The 21,826-nt window shown below is 36.9% G+C and overlaps 7 protein-coding genes across 17 annotated transcripts; 4 read left to right on the top strand and 3 right to left on the bottom strand.

Annotated features, from left to right (window-relative positions):
* Positions 234-2,067, top strand: LOC104722180 (protochlorophyllide reductase B, chloroplastic). The gene is made up of 4 exons (XM_010440313.1): positions 234-581; positions 678-1,206; positions 1,289-1,647; positions 1,743-2,067. The coding sequence occupies exons 1-4, from the start codon at positions 420-422 to the stop codon at positions 1,896-1,898; spliced, it is 1,206 nt and encodes a 401-aa protein (XP_010438615.1). The 5' UTR covers positions 234-419; the 3' UTR covers positions 1,899-2,067.
* Positions 2,323-3,737, bottom strand: LOC104722179 (stem-specific protein TSJT1). Its single transcript, XM_010440311.2, has 4 exons — positions 3,354-3,737; positions 3,020-3,260; positions 2,809-2,929; positions 2,323-2,720 (listed from the first exon to the last, which is right to left on the bottom strand). The coding sequence occupies exons 1-4, from the start codon at positions 3,563-3,565 to the stop codon at positions 2,542-2,544; spliced, it is 753 nt and encodes a 250-aa protein (XP_010438613.1). The 5' UTR covers positions 3,566-3,737; the 3' UTR covers positions 2,323-2,541.
* Positions 8,753-10,816, top strand: LOC104722178 (CBS domain-containing protein CBSX5-like). Its single transcript, XM_010440310.2, has 2 exons — positions 8,753-9,255; positions 9,783-10,816. Exons 1-2 carry the CDS (start codon positions 8,927-8,929, stop codon positions 10,630-10,632), a joined length of 1,179 nt encoding a protein of 392 aa, XP_010438612.1. The 5' UTR covers positions 8,753-8,926; the 3' UTR covers positions 10,633-10,816.
* Positions 11,863-13,893, bottom strand: LOC104722175 (transcriptional adapter ADA2a-like). 10 transcript variants are annotated; one of them, XR_757157.1, is made up of 8 exons: positions 13,741-13,893; positions 13,426-13,603; positions 13,148-13,198; positions 12,890-13,053; positions 12,600-12,704; positions 12,409-12,507; positions 12,162-12,249; positions 11,863-12,072 (listed from the first exon to the last, which is right to left on the bottom strand). XR_757157.1 is itself a non-coding variant. In XM_010440305.1 (7 exons), the coding sequence occupies exons 2-6, from the start codon at positions 13,587-13,589 to the stop codon at positions 12,193-12,195; spliced, it is 627 nt and encodes a 208-aa protein (XP_010438607.1). In that variant the 5' UTR covers positions 13,590-13,603; positions 13,741-13,893; the 3' UTR covers positions 11,863-12,072; positions 12,162-12,192. The 10 variants fall into 10 exon arrangements, 5 of the variants coding, with proteins under 5 accessions (XP_010438607.1, XP_019088545.1, XP_019088546.1 ...); XR_757155.1 differs by having other exon boundaries at positions 12,600-13,053; XR_002034239.1 differs by having other exon boundaries at positions 12,600-13,053; positions 13,162-13,198.
* LOC104722173 (E3 ubiquitin-protein ligase RMA3-like) lies at positions 13,999-15,694 on the top strand. The gene is made up of 2 exons (XM_010440302.2): positions 13,999-14,184; positions 14,723-15,694. Exon 2 carries the CDS (start codon positions 14,741-14,743, stop codon positions 15,467-15,469), a length of 729 nt encoding a protein of 242 aa, XP_010438604.1. The 5' UTR covers positions 13,999-14,184; positions 14,723-14,740; the 3' UTR covers positions 15,470-15,694.
* On the bottom strand, positions 15,800-18,507 carry LOC104722174 (beta-glucuronosyltransferase GlcAT14A). Its single transcript, XM_010440304.2, has 6 exons — positions 18,111-18,507; positions 17,911-17,979; positions 16,843-17,557; positions 16,685-16,760; positions 16,490-16,605; positions 15,800-16,426 (listed from the first exon to the last, which is right to left on the bottom strand). Exons 3-6 carry the CDS (start codon positions 17,417-17,419, stop codon positions 15,927-15,929), a joined length of 1,269 nt encoding a protein of 422 aa, XP_010438606.1. The 5' UTR covers positions 17,420-17,557; positions 17,911-17,979; positions 18,111-18,507; the 3' UTR covers positions 15,800-15,926.
* LOC104722172 (exosome complex component RRP41-like) lies at positions 19,012-21,199 on the top strand. 2 transcript variants are annotated; one of them, XM_010440299.2, is made up of 8 exons: positions 19,012-19,104; positions 19,185-19,369; positions 19,502-19,580; positions 19,669-19,771; positions 19,856-19,976; positions 20,219-20,307; positions 20,503-20,652; positions 20,906-21,199. In XM_010440299.2, the coding sequence occupies exons 1-8, from the start codon at positions 19,028-19,030 to the stop codon at positions 20,993-20,995; spliced, it is 894 nt and encodes a 297-aa protein (XP_010438601.2). In that variant the 5' UTR covers positions 19,012-19,027; the 3' UTR covers positions 20,996-21,199. The 2 variants fall into 2 exon arrangements, with proteins under 2 accessions (XP_010438601.2, XP_010438602.1); XM_010440300.2 differs by having other exon boundaries at positions 19,024-19,104; positions 19,192-19,369.

The raw sequence follows: 21,826 nt of genomic DNA, 5'->3' as shown, positions 1-21,826 counted from the left end.
TAGCTCTCTCTCTCTCTCTCTCTCCCATGCTACAGGGGCATGGAATCCCATCAACACCAATCAGCAATGACCATCCCATATTGTGCAACTGTTCCATTTTGTTTTAAACCCAAAAAAATAGTAGTTGACAATATAATAAAATATCTAAGAATTAAGGAAATCTAATCCACGAATTCTCATTGGGTATACAACGATGACGTGGCAGATACTTTGTCTTCAAGATAATGCTATCCACACAATCTTCTGTGACTGACCACTGTAGGGACCAATCTTCTCTTGTCTGAATCTCACCTCCCCCAACTTCTTTGTGAGAGTACATATACGCACACACACTCTCTCGCAAAATATCCACACTAGACAGTCTTCTTCTTCAAGTCGCTCTTTTGCTATCTCTCTCTCTGTGTGTTCGAGTACCAACAATGGCTCTACAAGCTGCTTCTTTGATCTCCTCTGCTTTCTCTGTTCGTAAAGATGCGAAATTGAGTGCTTCTTCATCATCTTTCAAGGACTCGAGTCTCTTTGGTGCTTCCCTTACCGACCAAATCAAATCCGATCATGGATCTTCCTCGTTAAGATTCCAGGTACAGAACATATCTCTCTGTTCCTATATTACAGTGTTGAGATTAAGCCTTCTTCTGCGAATGGTTTAGTAATGTTTAGCTGATTTTCAAATGCAGAGAGAACATAGTTTGAGGAGTGTAGCGATTCGAGCACAAACCGCTGCGACTTCAAGCCCTACGGCTACAAAATCCGTAGACGGCAAGAAAACGTTGAGGAAAGGAAATGTGGTGGTCACGGGAGCTTCGTCTGGTTTAGGTTTAGCCACGGCTAAAGCTCTAGCCGAGACAGGGAAATGGCACGTGACAATGGCGTGCAGAGACTTCCTTAAAGCCGAGAGAGCTGCTAAATCCGCAGGGATGCCTAAAGGCAGCTACACTGTGATGCACTTAGACTTAGCCTCGTTGGACAGTGTGAGACAGTTCGTTGATAGCTTCAGGAGGACAGAGATGCCTCTCGATGTTTTGGTCTGTAATGCTGCGGTTTATTTCCCGACAGCTAAAGAGCCTACTTACAGTGCAGAAGGGTTTGAGCTTAGCGTAGCAACGAATCATTTGGGACATTTTCTTCTCGCAAGGTTGTTGCTTGATGACTTGAAGAAATCTGATTACCCTTCCAAGCGTCTCATCATCGTTGGATCCATTACTGGTATTGTCTAGTATCTAATATATATAGCCTACATTGCTAGCTAGGGAAGGATTCTGATCATTATATCTTTGTTTTGGTTTAGGTAACACTAATACATTGGCGGGTAATGTACCACCGAAGGCGAATCTTGGTGATTTGAGGGGCTTAGCGGGTGGATTGAACGGTTTAAACAGCTCAGCTATGATTGATGGAGGAGATTTCGATGGTGCAAAGGCTTACAAAGACAGTAAAGTCTGCAATATGTTGACGATGCAAGAGTTTCACAGGCGTTACCATGAAGAAACTGGAGTCACTTTCGCTTCGCTTTACCCTGGTTGCATCGCCTCCACGGGTTTGTTCCGAGAGCACATCCCGCTCTTCCGTACCCTCTTCCCTCCCTTTCAGAAGTACATCACTAAAGGATACATCTCCGAGACAGAGTCTGGCAAAAGACTTGCTCAGGTAATAAAGAAACAGAATGTTATTTTTGTAGCTTATTTAGTCAAGGAAAGACTTTTCTTGCTGTGTACTCAAGCAATGGAGTTTTGTTTGATCAGGTGGTGAGTGATCCTAGCTTGACGAAATCAGGGGTTTACTGGAGCTGGAACAAGGCTTCGGCTTCTTTTGAGAACCAGTTATCAGAAGAAGCAAGTGATGTTGAGAAGGCTCGTAAAGTGTGGGAGATCAGTGAGAAGCTCGTTGGCTTGGCCTAATAAACTTGAAATCTCTTCTTCTGATGAGACCACTCGGTACCAATTGATGAAACCTTTAGAGATGTCTGATTCTATTGCGAAGTTTTTCCTTAGTGTCTGTTGAGTGTAGATTACTTGGCGAGTTGCCCATAATAAAGAAATAAAATTGGCGAATCTTCAGCTTTCTTAACTCTGTTTTATTGAAACAAAACAGTTATTGCTCTGTTTCGTCATCAACACTATAGTTTGCTTGTTTCGTGAAAGATGAAAAACAAAATCTATAACGCATTTAGCTGAAAGGGTAAAAAAAATGTTAAGTTAATTTCATGGACTCCTAGTTCAAAACCATGTTCTCTCTAACTTCTGTTGTGTAATAATATTAACATGTCATCTCCACCGACATTGACAATAACACTATTTAGACAACCTTATAAAGATTAGGATAACAAACAAAATAAGCTCTTAACATGTTACGTTTTCAACTGAAAATCAATGAGTCTATTGGTTTATTGTCTGACATAAGGTAGTAGAGAAACAGAACCTTGAGAGCTATTCACAGTTTTATTCATGGCATACTAAGGAGTAGTCCATAACTACTAAGATAAAAGTGGAGAAGAACAACAAGTGCGAAAAAGAAACTATCTTTTGAAAGTTCCCAGCGTTTTCAGAGAGTCCAATTGGCTTCACTTCCTCGACGAGGGATACTGTTAACACGATTGTACACATCCACCTTGAAGTTAGCACCGCACAAAACTCCCTCACTGTCCACTCTCGGCATTGCTTTTATCTTGTTCATCGGATGCTCAAAGCTCATTAACCCTCCTTCACTGTGGAACATACACCCTACCAAAATTCATCAAACACTAATTACACATACATCATTACACCAAGTTCCAAGTATTTGTAAAAGCTTATGTAGATTTTGTTGTACCTGTAGGAAACGGAGCAAAAGATTTGGCACAGCCTTCTTTAATAACATCCAAATCATCTGATATAACAACAGATCCATCAGCAGCTATTCCCCAGTATAGCTTCACCCCTCCATCAGATCCCTACATGAATTACATCAAATTGATTTCTCAAATCTTTTAAACATCAAAAGTGATTACAAAAAGGGCTTGGGCTGATTTTTGAAGTAGTACCAGAGCCGTGAAGACAGAGCCGGCTTTGCTATCATAAACGACAAAGGCAAAACTACCATCTAAGTCTTTAACGACCTGATCAGCTGGATAAGGACCTCTGTCTCTAAGAGTCCTATAAGCTTCGATCACAAACATGGCCTCGTTTGTTGTCTTGGTCAAACCATACTGTCTGTTTAGCTGACACAGATTGTTCAAGCTCCCAAAGAACAGACAATAGATATCATCATATCCACAAAACAATCTAACAAAAAAAAGAAAAAAACTGAAGATCAATGGAGCAGAACCTTAGTACATAAGATAAAAGCAGGATCGTGTTCTGTCTAGTGCATGTTACCTCTGGTGGATGGAGAAGGAAGCAGAAGGACGAACGTAAGCAAGAACAGCTGCTTGTCCGAAAGACATGGAGAAAGTGTTGAGAGGGTAACGAGATAGGAAATCGTTTAAGGTTTCTTCAGGAAGCTTTGGTTGTTTAGAACATTTCTCAGATGCCGGACTGTTGAGTTCCTCAGGCGGATGAGCAAACGCCTCGTGAAATATAGCCAACATTTTCTTTTGACACAGAGAACCCAAAGGATAAATCTATAAGAAGAATCTATAAAAGGAAGAATGAAGAGAGTGGCAAAGGTTTCTTGAGTCTTTTATATGTATTTGAAGCGGTGGGCTATAATATTTGTTTTAGTCCGTTGTCTGTTTTACTTTGATTCCTGTGGGAAGAAAGAAGTAACGTTTTTGGATGAGATGATGAGACTATTCCTCCTTCTTCTATGTTAGACTTTTTAGTTGTTAATGGACGAGTTGTCTATGTCTTATTCGTAAATTATCTGGTTTGGGTTTTGCTTACATTTTAAAATTAATCGGAATGAATAATAACAAAGATGATACGAGACACCTAGAGCATATAGTGTATATACTAATACTAGATAGGTATTTTGCGTTATGTTTTATTTATTAAGTTAACAATAATAACACACACAAAAAAAAATATATTTCTAATTCTAAATTTATAATATTATTAAAAAATTGATAGAAAAGAAAAAAGAAATTTCTGAATATCAAAATACTTTAAAACTAGTGACAATATTCTATAATTTTCAACAAAATATGTTATATAATTTATAAGTTATCTTCTCAATTAATAATAGAAATATATAAATTTGTATATTTAGGAAATTACTAAAAAGTAAAGTATAGTTTTTACGGACGTCCTATAATTTTTGTAGTGTAGTGAAGTTTTTGTCTATAACTAAATATGGATTTGCACCATAACTAAAATATGTAAATCAAAATTTTTCTGTAATAAAACACCGTAGTCTCATATTATTTGGGATAGTTGGGATATATTATTTGTTTTTACATGTGCCACTGATATTTATAGAATTTAATTTTCTTGTGTTTCTATACAAAAAATTCATTTCTGCATTATCTCTACTTATTTTCGTTATTCTTTCTCTAATGAAAGTATGAAACTACTTTCTAACAATTTTTAAAAGAAAATTGAATATTTTAATTGTATGTACCAGCTTCCTAGTTGTACCAGATATTTTTTAGTTGTATTAGTTGCATTCTAGTTGTATCAGTTTCACTTTAGTTGTATCAGTTGCATCCTAGTTATACTAGTTGTATCCCGTATAATAGGATTCGAACTTTGAGCGTACGCATGTGCATGGAGCTTGTAACCACTTAATTAGTGTATTTTTCTTTGGATACTTACTGAAAAAAGAATATGAGATTAGCGTTCGATATTTATATGTTTTTCAATTTAATGGTTTGGAACTTTGGATGCTAAAATGGAATCTATCTATCTGCGTAGTATTTTATGGATTATTCAGCGGAGAATAGTGGGAATTGGTAGGGACATGAAAAAGAGATGTCAGTGTCACGGGATAAGCATTCTCTCGTACTTTTATGTGTTCTTATCCTTTCCTTTTCCTTCTTCTTTCTTTTTTTTCCGGATAAATTGATTTATCCATTTCATAATATTATTGATTTCTTTGGTAACATTTTTATGCCATTTATCTTATACTTTTGTTAGTTTGTTATCTTTTATAGTTTATATACACAACAGTTACCAATTTACCATGCTCAGTACCTCATGATCCATACAGTTGTTGACTTAGCCACCTATTTTTACATTGTCATGTACTGTGTAGCACTGTAGCTACATGAAATTTAGTACTCTCGTATTCTTTTAACTACGTTTCATATTTCCTTTCTTTTTTTCAAGTTTTGTAGAGAAAAACGACGTTATGTGCGATGTGATTCCCGATATTCTGGTGGTTTCCGAGAACTGAACAGTCAGTACTCAGTATTGCAGAATCTTGCATTATCACCTCACCACTGTCACTGCCATACTTGTTAAAAACTTATTTTAATATATCCGATGGCAACACAATACCATGGTTGGCCCAATAACAACAGAATAGTTATCTATAGTATGTCATTTTTTCCTTTTTGGGCCTAATTGTCCTTCTAATTGAATTGATTTCCACCCTTCTTTCAGTCTTTGCTTTAGAATGTTTATACTACTACTAAATAAATAACCTTCTGCATAGACGTTACATTCATGCGAGCCGTCGACTTTTCAAAAGACCACAAAAAAAATTAGCTACAATCTGGATTTCTTTGAAATATTTGACTACTCTCTCGAGTCTCGAGGGTAAAAAGAGACTTTTAATTTTGTTTGTTTTGGTATCTTAATGGTGGTTCTTTTTTTTTTCTTTCGTTTTCGTTTAATAAATGATTCACTACAACAACGGAAAAACATGCTAATAAGACTTTTACAAACAAGATCTCGTAAAGTAAGAAAGTACAGAGTTTCTCACCTTGCATTTAAAATAAATGTTTTGACTACCAAAACAATATTCTAAGTGTATCAATCTTTGAAATAAACCACATCAAAAGTTACATTCAATAATAACTCGTTTTATGATATATATACCATTTAGTACATCCAAAATACGTTGCGTAGAACTTGTTTTACATTGGACATCACCGGACATTGGATGAAGGTTTTGAATCCAATTCGCCATATAATAGTACGAAATTTACAACTAGTAACCGATTAAATAATTGCAAAAGATAAGCAACCACACGTCTCACCCCTCTTTTGTTTTTTTCGTGTCTCGTCCCCTTTAAAGTTCTTGAACTGCAAGCCTTAGAACGTTAAGAGTCATTAATCTCTATAATTGATAGTTCTTTTTCGCTTTATCGGGGATTAATTATTTTGTAAAGTGAATCAAGGTCTGCTTATCTGTTGCACGTGCCATATAAGGACAAGCACATATCACGTTGCTTCGTCAGCTACTAGCTACTGTACAAAATGTCTGGAGGCCCGTCACGTTCGTTCGCCTACTTTCGTTGAATCTAATAGTTTTCACGTCAACGCTTAATTATTCATTTTGATGCCATGTTCACTTTTATCAGTTTTTTGTTTTCATTTTAAAATCCAAAAGAATCTAAACTAATTGAGTTTTGAGTTTGTAGTACTACTCTTCTATGCTTTGTAGAATATATATATATATATGATATATATAGCTATATGCTTCACTTGTTTTAATTGTTTGTTAATTTCCACCCTCTTTATACCACCAAATTGATGCTATAGTTAAGTTGTCATGCACATACTATATAATATGCCCTATATCGCAAACGAAAGACTAAAACAATGTCCCTTTTTATTAATTCAGTTGGTGAACGCAATGATTAGTCTTAACGAATAACTTAATAAAAGCATCATTCAAACAGTTAAGGGTCGGAAACATAAAGCCAACATGGCAACAGCCAACATGGCAACAGCCAACATGCAAGGTCACTGAGGTTTTTGTATCTTGAATTTATTAGAAGAAATGTGTTTACATGGTACCAGATTATAATGATTTATTTGACCAAATTAAATAACATCGAATAATACTAATTTGTTTCTCAGTGAAAACGTACAGGTATCAGATAATATTTATTATTATATACGTACGGATCCGAGTGTCTTAGATTATTTAGTCTTGAAGCACATATACTCTCTTTACCAGTGACGTCACTATATAAATCACACTGCTAGTCAGATTCGATCGTTCATGTATCGTCGTCTATAGATGCTCCCTCCTGGGTTCGACCTGTCAATTTGTAGCTTGTTTACTGAATTACGTACAAATTAGTGTTCATTTAAAACTAGATTATCAAAAAGTTTACGGGATTAAGAATTTTAATTATCAACCCTTTATTAATTAGGTTTGATTCTAGTAACGAATTACTAATTTCGTTTGCATATGATTAATCTTTTGGTTAACCTAAAAGCAGCTGATGGAGATTTTGCATTTTTTTTTATTGATGTTAAGTGTTGTACGTTGAAATCCATAATCAATGAATTGGCTCAATATTATATCCCCTACATATTTTTGTCTCATATCTCTTCCATTGTGAATTTTTTAAATTCAATGAAAAAACAATCCTATCATTTCGTGTAACATTCATAGAGAGCTAAGAGAGGGATCACATATCCATGGGTGTATTTGGTTCTATGTGTTCATCTTTCTTCCGTGTAGCATATTGAAAAGAAAAAAAGAAAAAAAGAGTACCATAAGACGGTAAAAAAAATGTTGCATGCTGTAAGCAAATCAAATCAGGTTCACATGATCGATCACGTACGTTCACAGAATAAAATAATTTACAGAGAAAACACAACAGTACAACACATTGCGAAAACAAGACTAGAGAAACACATGTTTTTGTATTAAAGTACGTACTTAGAAAACACTTGGCCAGGGAACAAAGAGAAAGAGAAAACACTTGGCCAACTTGGTACATTACGTGCAAGTTAAGACTTGTTATTTGTAAGAATTGGAAAGCGTGTTTTTAATGAGGCGTTTAGTAACTAGTAAGGGTCGAAATATGAAAACACTCACTACCTAAGGAAAACGACTTAGTATTTAAACAGAAAAGGTTATTTAATCAACAGAATTGTTAGAAAAAGTGTTTGATAGAAGAAGATGATGCAGACCCAGGTGCCATCGCCAGCTTGTTACACAGTTGGACTTGGAGTGACCGAGTAAGTACAAAATTAAAACGTGTCCTATAATTATCGTTTAAGGTCACACCACAAAAAGGCATTTGTTGAATAATAATTAAGGTCATATTTCTCCCTCGAAACAATTAGAAACATATATAACAAATTATAAAACTTTCGTCATATCATATACTAATATACTATAATCTCTATCTTTGTTGTTCCTTTTATAGGATGACCACGAAGAAGCATCATATAAACCTTTCCCATATCTTACCTATAACAACATGATTTTAACTGTTTTTAGTGATTTCTTCTAGCATGGGTTTGAACTTTGAACTCATCATCAAATTTACCGTAATTTGAGTTAACCAACACCACTTGGAAGATTTTATAAGAGTATATATAACACAACACACGAGAGTACAGGCTGTACAGCAAATATCTCTACTTACAATCTGTTAGAACTTTTTATATCTATAATCCGATGAATCCACTAGTACTCTTTAAAAACTGAATCCCAAAGCCAAACGTGGTGTCAAATTATAAACTCAGATATAACCACGGCACCAAAGGACTTGTAAACAAATACACATTATATATATTTAGTTTTATCTATACATAATAATATAATCTGTAATTTTTATTTATTTTTTGGACTCGATATACTTATCTTTTAGCTAGATAGCAATTTATTTTTTCTTATTTGTTTAATATTTTAAAAGTATGATATGCACTATCGGAGGATCCTAAACTTGTTTATAAAAGATCTGATGAGTCGGTTTCTAATAAAAAACAGGTACTCTTTACATCGTACCACCCATCTCTTTTGTTCTCTAACTCGTCTCTCTCTATCAGTTCATCATCACACTTTCTAGAGACTTCTTCTTTTCTATCTTTTCTTGAATATGATGGCACTGTCCCTTCTCTCATACGATGTCTCCGATCTCTGTCTAGGCAAGCCTCCTCTCCGTTGTCTCTCCGCCTCTTCCTCCTCCGTATCCGACGCCATCGCTGCCCTAAAATTCTCTGAAGACACTTTCCTATCAGTCTGGAACTGCAATCACGACGATAACGATGTCACTGAGTGCGAGTGCTTGGGGAAAATATCAATGGCTGACGTCATCTGCCATTTGTCCAAAGACCATGACTACACTCTCGCTGCCTTAAACGCACCCGTCTCTGTTCTTCTCCCCAAAACTCGTTCTCTCGTCCTCCATGTTCAACCCTCCTGCAGGTTTTGTATTTGTTCATTGTTCAATCTCTCTTTGTTTTGATAAAAATTAAACCTTTTCTCTGTTCTTCCTCTGTTTCCATGCTCTGTTCTTCCTCTGTTTCCATGCTCTGTTCTTTTTTTTTCCACTTGTGAAGTAATTAATAGTTTTTTTCTCTGGTCAATTTGATTTGACTGATCAGCTTAGTTGAAGCCATTGATCTGATCATCCAAGGAGCACAGAATCTGATTGTCCCAATTCAGACAAAACCCTTCACTAAGAAAAGGCAGCAAAACGACAAAGCTTCAGTCACCACATCAACGCATTCGAACGGACGACGATTCTGCTGGATCACTCAAGAAGACATCATACAGTTTCTCCTCGGAACCATCGCCGCGTTCTCTCCTCTGCCGGCGATGTCAATCTCCGATNGTTCTTCCTCTGTTTCCATGCTCTGTTCTTCCTCTGTTTCCATGCTCTGTTCTTTTTTTTTCCACTTGTGAAGTAATTAATAGTTTTTTTCTCTGGTCAATTTGATTTGACTGATCAGCTTAGTTGAAGCCATTGATCTGATCATCCAAGGAGCACAGAATCTGATTGTCCCAATTCAGACAAAACCCTTCACTAAGAAAAGGCAGCAAAACGACAAAGTTTCAGTCACCACATCAACGCATTCGAACGGACGACGATTCTGCTGGATCACTCAAGAAGACATCATACAGTTTCTCCTCGGAACCATCGCCGCGTTCTCTCCTCTGCCGGCGATGTCAATCTCCGATCTCGGCATCGTCAACAGCACGCACGCAATCCTCGCCGTTGATTACCACTCCTCCCCCTCCGCCGTCATCTCGGCCATATCCAGCGCTCTCGTCGACCAAACCTCTGTTGCAGTGGTCGACGGAGAAGGAGACGACTCTTTTACGTCCTTGATCGGAGAGATCTCTCCGATGACACTAACTTGCTGCGACGAGACAGCTGCCGCGGCGGTGGCAACGCTCCCCGCAGGAGACCTGATGGCGTACATAGACGGAGCAAATCCACCGGAGAGTCTTGTCCAGATCGTTAGGAATCGTTTGGAGGACAAAGGACTGATGGGTTTGCTTTCGCTTTTCGATTCTGTCTCACCTTCGTCGCCGTCGTCAGGTTATTCGTCGGATGAAGAGTCTCCGACGAGGACGACCTCGTTTGGGAGGTCGATGAGTAGCTCAGCGAGAATGGCGAGGAGGTCGGAGGCAATAGTGTGTAATCCAAAGAGCTCGTTAATGGCAGTGATGATTCAAGCGATTGCTCATCGAGTGAACTACGCGTGGGTGGTCGAAAAAGATGGTAGTTTCGTTGGCATGGTTACTTTTGTTGATATCTTAAAAGTTTTTAGGAAATTTTTCGAGAATAACATGTGAAATATTTTTGTAATATTCGTTTTGTGTTTTGTTAATTTGCTGTACAACCCATCAAAAACAAAAGTGTTGTTAGGGTTTGTTTGTTGTTTGGTTTTTTTGGGGTGAGATGAGCCGGTTGGAGTTTGTGAGTAACTAAAAATTGTATGAAAACGTTTTGGGTAAGAGTTTTATTAGTCTTTCAATAGCTTCTTATGTTTTATACCACATGTACCAGCATGTGACATGTTCGGTAGAATCTCGTTGGTCTCCTTTGGCATGGCCATTATGTATGGCATGAATTTGAAAATATTCTTAGAAGAGTGATAACTCAACGAGGTCTACGTATCTTTCAGCTATTTTTTAATGCTATACAATAATACAAATTGTTTCATTGTCTTTTTGTATTGCCAGGTTACATAGATGGGAATAATGCTCACAGCAATTGCACAAATATATATAGTCTATTTACAATTGTATAGTTCTTACAGCTTTGCTACTTTTCTTACTTTTTAGTTTCTTGTTACTCAACTCTGTAACGCTTAAGCTTTTCCCACGAAAGCAGATACTATAATTTGCTTTTGCCACAAAATAAGATATAAAAGTTTTTACTTTTTATAAAAGTAAAGTATCGAATCCTAGATTGAATCCTTACTTGGAAATATATTAAAGGGATTTTGACAAAAAAAAAAAAGAAAAGAAAAAGAAATAGAAAAAGTAAATCTTATTTATAAAAGATTTTAACATGAAAAACAGAGTAATTTATTTTAACCCCCGACATTAGTGGGATGGTAAGGTCATCTCCATCAATAGATCTTGATATAATTTTCTTACAAATGAAAATCATACAAATATTATTATTTAATTTGATGAGTTTCTTAAATAGTGTAATAACTCTCTCCAAAGTTTTTAAAACCTCTTATCTAAGAAACTTTAAAACATATTTAAGAAACTCAAACAATTTTTTATTAATAATTTTTCTCTGTCTATTCTAAGAAATTTAGGTTAAGAAACCTTAGAGTACCTCCATCAAAGGTTGTAATGAAAGTATCTTAAAACAGATTTTATTCTTAATTTTGAATAAAAGTGAAATTAAGAATTTTTTAAGAAACTTTAACATTTCATAGGTCCATTGAAAGTTGTTAAATTTGAGTTTCTTAAAAATATTTTTTTTTGTAATTGTAAATTATTATGATATTTTGTGAAAATTTATAAGACTTGTATACTCTTAAAAACTTAAAAATATTGCATTCAATAAAAGTTTAAACAAACATGACATAAAAGCATATTAAAAATAGATTACAAAATGATTAATTTTAATTTTGATTTGTACCAAACTTTTCCCATTTTGATTTTATCTTTGGCACTGCAATCTGCGTTATTGTCGAGCAGTGTCTTAACAGTTGAGATATCTTTGGAAGTTATTGAGTACCAAACCGCAAGGTGCAATGGTGTCATACCGTTCTGCATAAAATATCCAAACCAAATCAGTCCAAGCTAAATCAATCAAGTAGAACAGAGAGACTGAGAGAGAGAGAGGGAGAGGAAAGTACACTAGCTTTAGCTTCAATAAAAGCACCACTCTCAAGCAGCTTCATTACAACCATTCTTGGCTGCCATGTGCAATGGAGTCTCACCATACTGAAAGAACACAGTGAAGGAACATTGATTAAAATTGCAAAATCAAAAACCTTCAAGAATCAGAGAAAGAAAAAACATAAAAAACAAAAGAATCAAATTTTGTTTCACTCGACCAAGGTGCTTTTAAGAACAGAGTCAATTCAAAAGAGTAGAACTTACTGTTGCAGGATCAGCCATGAAAATCCTTGATATTAGATGTCGACATTCAGGTGAAAGGTGTAAGTCCTCTGGGATTGAGTATGTGACACTAAGGATTCTCTGCGTTTTAGGATCAACGAAGAAGCAAACTCAATACAATCAAGTTTGAAGGATAATGAATATAAGATAAAGAACTTAGAAGAAAGCTTTACCTGTATTGTCTTTGGATAATCTCTTGTCTCTTGTGGATCCTCAAATGGATAAGCTCCAACCAATATTACATATAAGGTTACGCCACATGACCATACATCTGCAAGCTGGGTATTGTAACACCACAAAATTCAAGGAGATATGTACTAACCCAAGAGATGGCATTAGCTTTAAACATTGTATCAAAAGCTTTTCTTGTATGTATGCAAAAAAAAACTAGAAAACAAGATCTGAATTCAAGGAGATAACAAATAAGATGAGAAACACCAAGTTTGAAAATTATTGTTCTTACGATCTCAGAGAGCAAGTCAGCCCCAAGGAGACCATCAACATCCCAATTGTCCAAACCGCTATATATTATTGGAGGCGTAATCTTTGACAACGAGTCAGAACCAAAGGGCTGCAAATTTCTGGGTAACCCTCTTGGACTTTTTAGTGTTTTGCCGGCTATACTGCCTGGTGCACCGTGGTTTAGTCGCAGCAGCAGAATAAAACTAAATCAACATCATGGATGAAGAAGAAGTTGAGTCCAAGAAAGAAGATACTTAACTATATCAACTTTACCATTACCAGCAGAAACATGAAGTGGCTTATGATACATCTGCAAAAATCCCAAAATCAAACAAAAAAAACAAGATTTTTGACTTATGGGCATGCGATTTCACCAGATTCGAATGCAAATTCACCACCAAAACTTCAAATTCATTCACTAGTCTAAATCGATACGGTACCGAACCAAACACATATCGAAATTGGAGTTTTTTAAGTAACAGATTTGGAATTCAGCAACACAACACAGAAGAAAAGAAAGTGGGGGAGGGGACATACGACGGGATTGCGTTCATTTCTTCTGATCTCAGCCGTTGTCCACCGGAGAGAGCACAATCATGAATTGTGGTGGGTCTAGCTGATCTCAGCCGTTGTCCACCACCGCCTTGTCGGTTCATTTCTTCTTCTTCTTCTTCAATCCCACCACCGCCTTGTCGGTTCATTTCTTTTTCTTCTTCTGTCGATCAAAGGAGAGAGACGAGAGATGAGAGAAAGAAATATAATTAATAAAAAAATAAAAGAAAATATTATTTTTCTCCACCCAATAAAAAACTGACACACCCCAAGTATCTAAACATACCAAAAACATCTTACCTAAACAACGATTCTAAACTAAATCATACCAAAACAATTAAATTTAATCACATATAATACTTTAGAAACTCTTAATAACTGCTTAAATCCTTTGATGGAGATACTCTAATCTTAATGGAGATGACCTAAGATATTTTAGAAAAGAGCATTATCCTATTTCGAGAGCTCTATCCTCTCGATAGATAAATAAATAAAAAATATCACCGTCGTTGTCTAAAAATATCTTAATACTAATAATTTAGTTGTAACATACAGACGAAGCAACCATCACCACCGTCGTTGTTGTCTTTATCACATCATCGTTCGTTGAAAACACGTCGACTTTAAATATCTATCTTCCAATCTCTGAAAAGCCTTCTCCTTTTTCGCATTTTCTCGGAGCTTCATCATCGTTTACATCGCGTTTTTTTTTTCTTCCTCCTTTATCCTCCCCGACGACTCTCGGTATGTTCTTCTTCTTCTTCTTCTTCTTCTTCTTCTTCTTCTTCTTCATCTTTCTTGGATTCGATGCTGTGGTTTCATTGATTCTTCCTGGCTTGCATTTGTACAAATAGATGATTTAGGGTTCGCCCAAATTTTCGATTTTTTTTTGTATTGGTTCTAGGTTTTGGTAAAAAAGGGGCAATTTTTGGGGAGGGGTTTTTAAATCTCAATCCTAGTTTGAGATGATACTAGGCTTTGATTGTTCTGATCTAGATTGGTTTCTTATAGCTGGATGGGATTCTGGTTTTGCTTATGAGAATTGCTTAGGATTTGACCTTTAGAGGCACAAAGTCAGATCAGAATTGCTCTCAAGGGGGCTTTCAGGGTAGAAAGATCTTGAAAAGAGTCTCCCTTTATTGGTTAGAGGATAAACCCATTTTTTTTTAATCTATTTAGTATCATGAAACCTAAGTCTGAAAACAGTTTTATATGACTCTGTAGATAATAACATTTGTTATTATTATACGCGTAGCTGACAATACTATGTTGTCCTTGACAGATCAGAATCTTACCTCCCATGGAAGGGAACTTCATTATGTCTGATGCTCAACGAACCCATGATGATGGCTTCATAGTCAAACAAAAATCTGATCTCATCACGGGTTCAAAGGGAGGTCAAGCTAATGAAAGTGGCTGTTTTGATTGCAACATCTGTCTAGACTCGGCTCATGATCCTGTCGTCACTCTCTGCGGACACCTTTTCTGCTGGCCTTGCATTTACAGGTGGTTACATGTTCAGTTATCATCTGTCTCCATTGATCAGCACCACAACAATTGCCCTGTCTGTAAATCCAACATTACCATCACCTCACTGGTTCCTCTCTATGGAAGAGGCATGTCTTCGTCTTCTTCCACGGTTGGCTCTAAGAAACAGGATGCAGAATCCACAGAGATACCCCGCAGACCTGCTCCATCAACCTTATACAACCCAATCTCTTCAGGATCATCTCTGAGCCCAAGCTTGCAACATCAAACTCTGTCTCCAACATTCCATAACCACCAGTATTCCCCTCGTGGCTACACCACAACCGAATCAACTGACCTTGCCAATGTAGTAATGATGAGTTTTCTCTACCCGGTGATTGGAATGTTTGGGGACATGGTCTATACCAGGATATTTGGGACTTTCACAAACACAATAGCTCAGCCTTACCAAAGCCAGAGGATGATGCAGCGTGAGAAGTCTCTTAATCGGGTATCAATATTTTTCCTTTGTTGCATCGTCCTTTGCCTCCTACTCTTCTAGCTCTCTCTCTCTGTCTTTTGTATAGTTTGTGTTGTAAATAGGCTGTAAAACTCGAAGCCTGTGGTATAACAACTACTGCAGACGCTATTCTTCCGAGTTAGGTCTCAATTTGCAGGCCAATTTCTTGTTGTGTATTGCACAGATATAGATATATGTGCTTGTATGATGTATCTAATATTCATGAACCATTTCTATGTTAAAGAAGAATCTTAACAGTTCATCATCTATTTTTTCTACCTGTTGCTGAGATGCCATTCTTATATCATATAAAATTGTTTCCCTTAGTCCTTCTGACAAGAGGGAAAGAAGCAATCAGAGGGAGAGTAGGGCTTCAATGTAATGAGAAGAAGTGAACTGGGTTCTTATTTTGGCTTAGAAAATAGTGACAATCTTCACAATGTTGTGTCAGTTTGCAGAAAGAATTATAGGGACTAATTCCACATGAAACATATGAAGCCTATCTACATTGCCTTTGAGTCAGTTTAGATGCCAAAACAAGTCCGTTAATAAGCACACGAAGCCGGTTAGCTCCAGGACCGGGCTTAATCATTGACGGATCACCAACCCTCGAGCATTTTGGTTCCCCTGCACACCAACCACCAGGCGTAAAGTTCCCGTTACCTCTACCGAGCAGCTCTTTATCGATCTTATCCAGGACAGGATCATTGTGTCTGAACTTGCGGGCAAACGCTGTTCCGCTTCCAATCATCCTCTCTGTATCATTAATGTTGAGCGTCCGAGGATGCTGTTTGGGAGGGCGGTCCCAGGAGATGAAATGCATGTCGTGGTTCACCACCGTGGCAGAGTACTCTGGCGCGTTGCAAATGACAGTGTGGAAATATCCTTCCGGTGTAGAGAGGAAGTTGGTGTAATACATTAGAAGAGTCCGTGGAAGATTGTCCCATCCCCAAATGCAATATTCTACGAACGACCGAGATAAGAGCATCCAAGCGGAACCTGCAGTTTCACAGATTAGTCACTATTTTTTCATAATCATTACTTACTGAATTACTGAATTACCAGTAAATAGTTTGAATGCAGTTGGCATGGTTCTGCGAGGTGTAACCCAGAAGACATCTGACTTTTTTGTGGAGTAAAGCCCCGGGTCTATGATCAGAGGCTTTGCTCGTTTCTCTCTGCGGAGAAACCGACATTTGGATTAAAACAGGAATAAACTCATCTCTAATGTACTCTATAAAGAGAAATGATCATTACTCTTTCCAGCCTAGTTTGCTACTATGGTCGATAAAGTTGAGGTTCCGGTCCAACCCTGAGAATGTATCAATAAGATCTGCAAGCAACGGGCATTGATGGATGATCCAGGGAGAGATTATTTGAAACAAAAGAGAGACTAGACATATAAGTATACATACCATCTTGAGTGACTAGAGGATAGTCCGAGGCGCTGAGATTGATGAACCAATCCCAATCTTTACTCTGCTTCAAGAGAATGGCGCAAGCGTGGAGCGTATTGGCCACCATTGTGGGTCCTCGATATGTAACGAGGTTAGCCTTTGTGATCATGTGAACATTCCCAACGTCACTAAAAACAGGATCCTCGCTCACTCGTTTAGCCAGCTCAAGCCTCTCTTCAGCAGGAGACTCAAGATCGAGATGAACAACGTATTGATTCCTCGGATGGTACAATGCTCTTAACACTCTCCATAGACTCTCTAAGTCACCTCTTGAACCTGAAACTAGATAACCAAAACGAGGAGGACTAGGCTGTACTGGAGGGGGATGAGAGGAGTTATTATTGACTTTAGACTCTACGAATTCGGCTCTTGTCTCGTTAGTAGTCGAGAGACTGGAGGAGAAGATGAGTGAGTTAATGGAACGCACGGAAGAGAGGAGACCCATGTTGAAGGATGCAGCTACAAGGAATATGAACATGAGAGAAGCCATTGCTAGAGGAAAAATCCATCTCTTCTCTGAGTTTAAGGACGCCATTGAAGAGCCTTCTCATAGGATCGATCTCAAAACCAAAGAACTAATGGTTATGCCAGCGAAAGAAGCCAACACTTTGATCTTATAGTTATAGGCACATGAGATAAGTAATCATCTTCACAAATCGAGATTGCCCCTAACCTACGCCAGAGTTGATACACATGCAAACACAAATTTTTAGGTCAAATTCGATTTATCTATAGGGATTCACGTTCCTGAAAAATTAGCCAACCTAAATTTGATCGTGGAATTCTGATCATATAAAAATAAAACAAAAATTGATACAACTAATGTCTTCCAAAATTATTAAAGAAGAAGAAACAGAGGGATTGATGAATCGTAACGACGTGAACGCAAGTATATGACCCGATCATATAAATATTAAAATAGATCGCTCTGAAAAGACAAATCTGAGCTGTCTGAGGATAATCAAAACTACATTCTTACATTGGTCTGAATCAAAAACGTAAAAACAAGAGGAAAAACAAAAGTACCTGAACTTTGACGCGAGAATGTTTAAAGCTCCGTGCAGTTCTCAACACTAAAGACGAGGTTGTCTTTGTCTGAAACGAAGATTTTTATTAATTAAGAGGATAAATAATAACTCTTTCCATTTTGTCTAGAAGAAAAAAAAAGGAAAAAGAGATAAAAGAAAGAAATCTGAGAGTTATGGGTACAATAGACTTCGGTTTACCACAGAGAAGTTTTCGTTTTAACTCACTTCCCAGAAACGGTGCGTTCTCCTTTGACTTTTTTTATCGTTTAAGTCTTTGAATTTTGATTTGTTAAGTGCATGCTTAATAAATAGCATTTAATACTTTGATTTACGACATAAAACATACACATGTAGTAATTATCAAAAGTAAAAAAATGGGAGCATGTTATATATTAGCTTCCGGTGGACAAAACATGATGGACGACCGACGACGTATGTATGATGATTACGTTTCGAGTGAGATGGAAATGAGGGGAAGTGGCCAAGTAATGCGAAATGTCAAACGTGCAATCTTATCCAATAGTATGATTAAGCTGATGACTAGCTACCAAATATATATACAGCTATCACATCCGATGCATTATTTGGAAAATAAAAACCCCAGTTTTTAAGAAGGTGGCGTTATGATGGATGATTTGGCTAAGTTGACTATACGTCCTCATTTAAATGGTATCAGTTTCTAACAAAGTTAATGTATGTATGTTTGTAATGGTACCATATTTATTATTAATTTTGTTGTTATTGAGAAATATGTAAAGGAACTAATGGATATATATCTATCCCATTCACCTAAATTCCATTTTTGTTTCCTTTTTATTCTATTTTTAATTAATTTCTACACCTTTTAATGTTAAGAAAATGTAAACCCAATATTTAAAATGATTACAACCTAAGCTATCCATTAATTAGCATTAGCAACAACAAAAAAAAAAAAAAAGAAAAAAAAATTGACTCAAAAATGAAACCCAAGACAATAATTAAACAAAACCTAAATTTTACTATTTCCCCCTTTGAAATTTGGTTTCTTTAATTAGATACCTCAAACTTTCAGTTATTTACTACAATTGCCCCTAATTTTTTTTTTAATTATTCTTTGTTTTTGTTAAACCCTAAAAATGTTTAACGGCGAGTTCCTCCTTCCACGTTCTCCGCCGCGACTTCTTTTGTTTTTTCGTCTCTCAAACCCTCTCAGGTAAACGATTCTTCTTAGTAGAACCCAATCGCTTCTTTGAAACTGGGTATTCACTCATTGACTTCTCCCTTCTTTGTCAGGACTCAGATTCTGATTTTTATAAAGTCTCTCAGCGCACAGAACAAAATGTCAGCAAAACCTGGAGCCGCAACGCCAACGTATTCACCTAAAGTTGTGGGAAGATCTCGACTTCCTATTTTCAAAGACTCCGACCTCGATTGGTCCCGTCCTGATGGCCGTGGCTTCCCTCAATGCCGACCTGCCTGTAAAACCCCCCTTTTCCCCTTTCTCTTCTTAATCGTTAGGGTTCTTCATTGTGAAAGATACGATTCGAGTCTTTGTGAGACTAACTAAACTTAAAATTTTGTGTCTTTTGTGGAAAAACAAAAAAAAAAAGTGCTTCAAACTGGTGCTGTGAGCTCTGCTTCTGGTTCTGCTTATGCTGAGTTTGGGAACACAAAAGTCATTGTTTCAGTGTGAGTGTTACTATTAGATAACACTTATCCTTCAGTGTCTATCTTGCATCAACTTTGCTGTCAGCTAATTTTTGTTTCCGTGAGTTAGATTTGGGCCAAGGGAGAGTAAGAAAGCAATGACTTATAGTGATGTTGGTAGATTGAATTGCAATGTTAGCTATACTACTTTTGCTTCCCCGACTCTTGGCCAGGTACCGCGTTATTCTAATCCTAAATTTGGATGTTTGGCGTTTGTTTTTGTTTCGTCAGATTAGTTATATGTTGTGGTGTTTTAGGGAACTGATCATAAAGAGTTCTCATCAATGCTTCACAAAGCGTTGGAAGGCGTAATAATGATGGAGACTTTTCCAAAGACTACTGTTGATGTTTTTGCATTGGTTCTTGAATCCGGAGGCAGTAAGTTTCATGACTCACTACAATCTTATAGTTTTCACAATGCTCATTGCTCAACAACTATCGGAATCCTTAATACTAGAATCAGGATAACCTTGTGGGAGCATAGGTGATTGCTTACTGATTCTCTAGACATTGGTGCTCTTGGAGTTGATTATGGAAGCAACCTGTTACTATATTGTTATCATAGGATAGGATTGTTGTTTGACGTTTTCTGATTTTTCTTTAATGGTATTATATTGCAGGTGACCTTTCTGTTGTGATATCATGTGCTAGTCTTGCTCTAGCTGATGCCGGGATTATGATGTATGACCTTATCACAGCTGTTTCAGTGGTATGTCTATGTTAACAACAATTACACGAATTCCTCTGCGTTGTCTCTTTAAGTTTATTAGCATTAGGTGCATAATGTAACATATACTTTGAAAGAAACAAGAGCATCATAGTTTGAGACATGTGAACCAATAGATGTCTCTTAATTCTATATTTTGAAACACTGACTGATAAATGATTCCTGCTATATTCAAAGTCTTGCATAGGGAAAAACCTGATGATTGACCCGGTTACTGAAGAGGAAGGATGTGAAGATGGAAGCTTTATGATGACGTGCATGCCATCTCGTTATGAAGTCACTCAGCTAACCGTCACGGGTGAATGGACAACGCCTAATATCAACGAGGTATGCCTTTTGATTAATGTCTTTTGTCCTTTAACTTCTGCACACGGTTGTAGACAAAAGACATATTGGTTAGTTAGACAGTTCTTCATAAATCGTTTTTCTAAGCACGCACTAAAATATAGCGTGTTCATACCTTTGTAATCTGCAAATCGGACAAAGGGGTGGGTCAGTGTGCTTAATAAATTAGCACTTAATTCTGAACTAGTTGGTCACAGGAGCCATATGTTGCTAAACATGTTTCAAAATATTGCAGGCAATGCAGCTTTGCTTGGATGCTTGTTCAAAACTTGGAGAGATCATGCGGGATTGTTTGAAACAGGCTGCCTCAGCTTCCGATGAATGAACATAAATCAAGAAAGAAACTACTATGATTTTGGATGTTGTAGCTCAGCCATGGTATGAAACCGGTTTCGCTATTATAGGTAAAAGTTGATTCTAGTATAAACTAGTCTGGTGTGTAGTTTTAAAAACCGGGTGTATCTTTTCACATGAGACTCGATGCAACTAGATATTTTTAGTTATGAAATGAATCCAATTTTGTATCCCGTTTGCTAGTAGCAAGTATCGAAGACTTACTTTTTTGGGGCATGGAATACATCATTCCATCGACGTTTAACAAAATTTCAAGAACTTGAACAAATCACTTCGTTAAATTCTCAAAAGTTGCGGAAAATTTTAGTCTCTCTTTAGACCTAAAACTGCAAAACATTCCTTCCAATGTTATAATACATCACTGACTGAACTAATTCTACTTTATACGAAAATGCAATTCTATTAGTCAGTATACAGAAAAAGAAAAATAAACTGAAGATAAGAAGAGCGTAACTGAAATTTGCATCTTTTTCGAAAAAAGTTTTGGGGGCGGTGATGAAGAGAGGAGGGTATTCAGGTCAATTCAGCTTACGTCGAACTAGAACTGATGTACGGTAAGATGAAAAGAAGAATCTAATCCGCATGACATGTTGTGTGATCAATCCAAGGGCAGAGAGAAGACGTGCTGTCGCTGCAAAGTGGACAGTTGGTACCCTAAAGAGAGCCATCTAACGCCAAAGAAGACTTCCCACGTTTTCAACACAACCTAACAACTGTTTGTTACTTTCTTCTTTCTTCTCTCCCACCTCTTCCCATTTTTTTTTTTTGTCTTTTGTCTTTTTTTTTTTTTTTTTTTTTTTTT

This window comes from Camelina sativa, chromosome 11, assembly GCF_000633955.1.
Source record: "Camelina sativa cultivar DH55 chromosome 11, Cs, whole genome shotgun sequence".
NCBI lineage: Eukaryota > Viridiplantae > Streptophyta > Magnoliopsida > Brassicales > Brassicaceae > Camelina > Camelina sativa.
This window is presented reverse-complemented; position numbering and strand designations above follow the sequence as displayed.

Excerpts from the sequence above, each read along its gene's own strand:
- LOC104722180 (XM_010440313.1), top strand. The coding sequence starts at position 420 with ATGGCTCTACAAGCTGCTTCTTTGATCTCCTCTGCTTTCTCTGTTCGT. Across the intron at positions 582-677 it reads CTTCCTCGTTAAGATTCCAG|AGAGAACATAGTTTGAGGAG; the intron begins GTACAGAACATA and ends TTTCAAATGCAG. Across the intron at positions 1,648-1,742 it reads CTGGCAAAAGACTTGCTCAG|GTGGTGAGTGATCCTAGCTT; the intron begins GTAATAAAGAAA and ends TTGTTTGATCAG.
- LOC104722179 (XM_010440311.2), bottom strand. The coding sequence starts at position 3,565 with ATGTTGGCTATATTTCACGAGGCGTTTGCTCATCCGCCTGAGGAACTC. Across the intron at positions 3,261-3,353 it reads TCCTTCTCCATCCACCAGAG|ATTGTTTTGTGGATATGATG; the intron begins GTAACATGCACT and ends TTTTTTTGTTAG. Across the intron at positions 2,930-3,019 it reads GCTCTGTCTTCACGGCTCTG|GGATCTGATGGAGGGGTGAA; the intron begins GTACTACTTCAA and ends TAATTCATGTAG.
- LOC104722178 (XM_010440310.2), top strand. The coding sequence starts at position 8,927 with ATGATGGCACTGTCCCTTCTCTCATACGATGTCTCCGATCTCTGTCTA. Across the intron at positions 9,256-9,782 it reads CATGTTCAACCCTCCTGCAG|CTTAGTTGAAGCCATTGATC; the intron begins GTTTTGTATTTG and ends TTGACTGATCAG.
- LOC104722175 (XM_010440305.1), bottom strand. The coding sequence starts at position 13,589 with ATGAACCGACAAGGCGGTGGTGGGATTGAAGAAGAAGAAGAAGAAATG. Across the intron at positions 13,092-13,425 it reads GAAATGAACGCAATCCCGTC|TTTTATTCTGCTGCTGCGAC; the intron begins GTATGTCCCCTC and ends ATGTTGATTTAG. Across the intron at positions 12,508-12,599 it reads ATTATCCAAAGACAATACAG|AGAATCCTTAGTGTCACATA; the intron begins GTAAAGCTTTCT and ends CCTAAAACGCAG.
- LOC104722173 (XM_010440302.2), top strand. The coding sequence starts at position 14,741 with ATGGAAGGGAACTTCATTATGTCTGATGCTCAACGAACCCATGATGAT.
- LOC104722174 (XM_010440304.2), bottom strand. The coding sequence starts at position 17,419 with ATGGCGTCCTTAAACTCAGAGAAGAGATGGATTTTTCCTCTAGCAATG. Across the intron at positions 16,761-16,842 it reads TCCTCTAGTCACTCAAGATG|ATCTTATTGATACATTCTCA; the intron begins GTATGTATACTT and ends CGTTGCTTGCAG. Across the intron at positions 16,427-16,489 it reads TGCATTCAAACTATTTACTG|GTTCCGCTTGGATGCTCTTA; the intron begins GTAATTCAGTAA and ends GTGAAACTGCAG.
- LOC104722172 (XM_010440299.2), top strand. The coding sequence starts at position 19,028 with ATGTTTAACGGCGAGTTCCTCCTTCCACGTTCTCCGCCGCGACTTCTT. Across the intron at positions 19,772-19,855 it reads CTTCCCCGACTCTTGGCCAG|GGAACTGATCATAAAGAGTT; the intron begins GTACCGCGTTAT and ends GTGGTGTTTTAG. Across the intron at positions 19,977-20,218 it reads GGTTCTTGAATCCGGAGGCA|GTGACCTTTCTGTTGTGATA; the intron begins GTAAGTTTCATG and ends ATTATATTGCAG.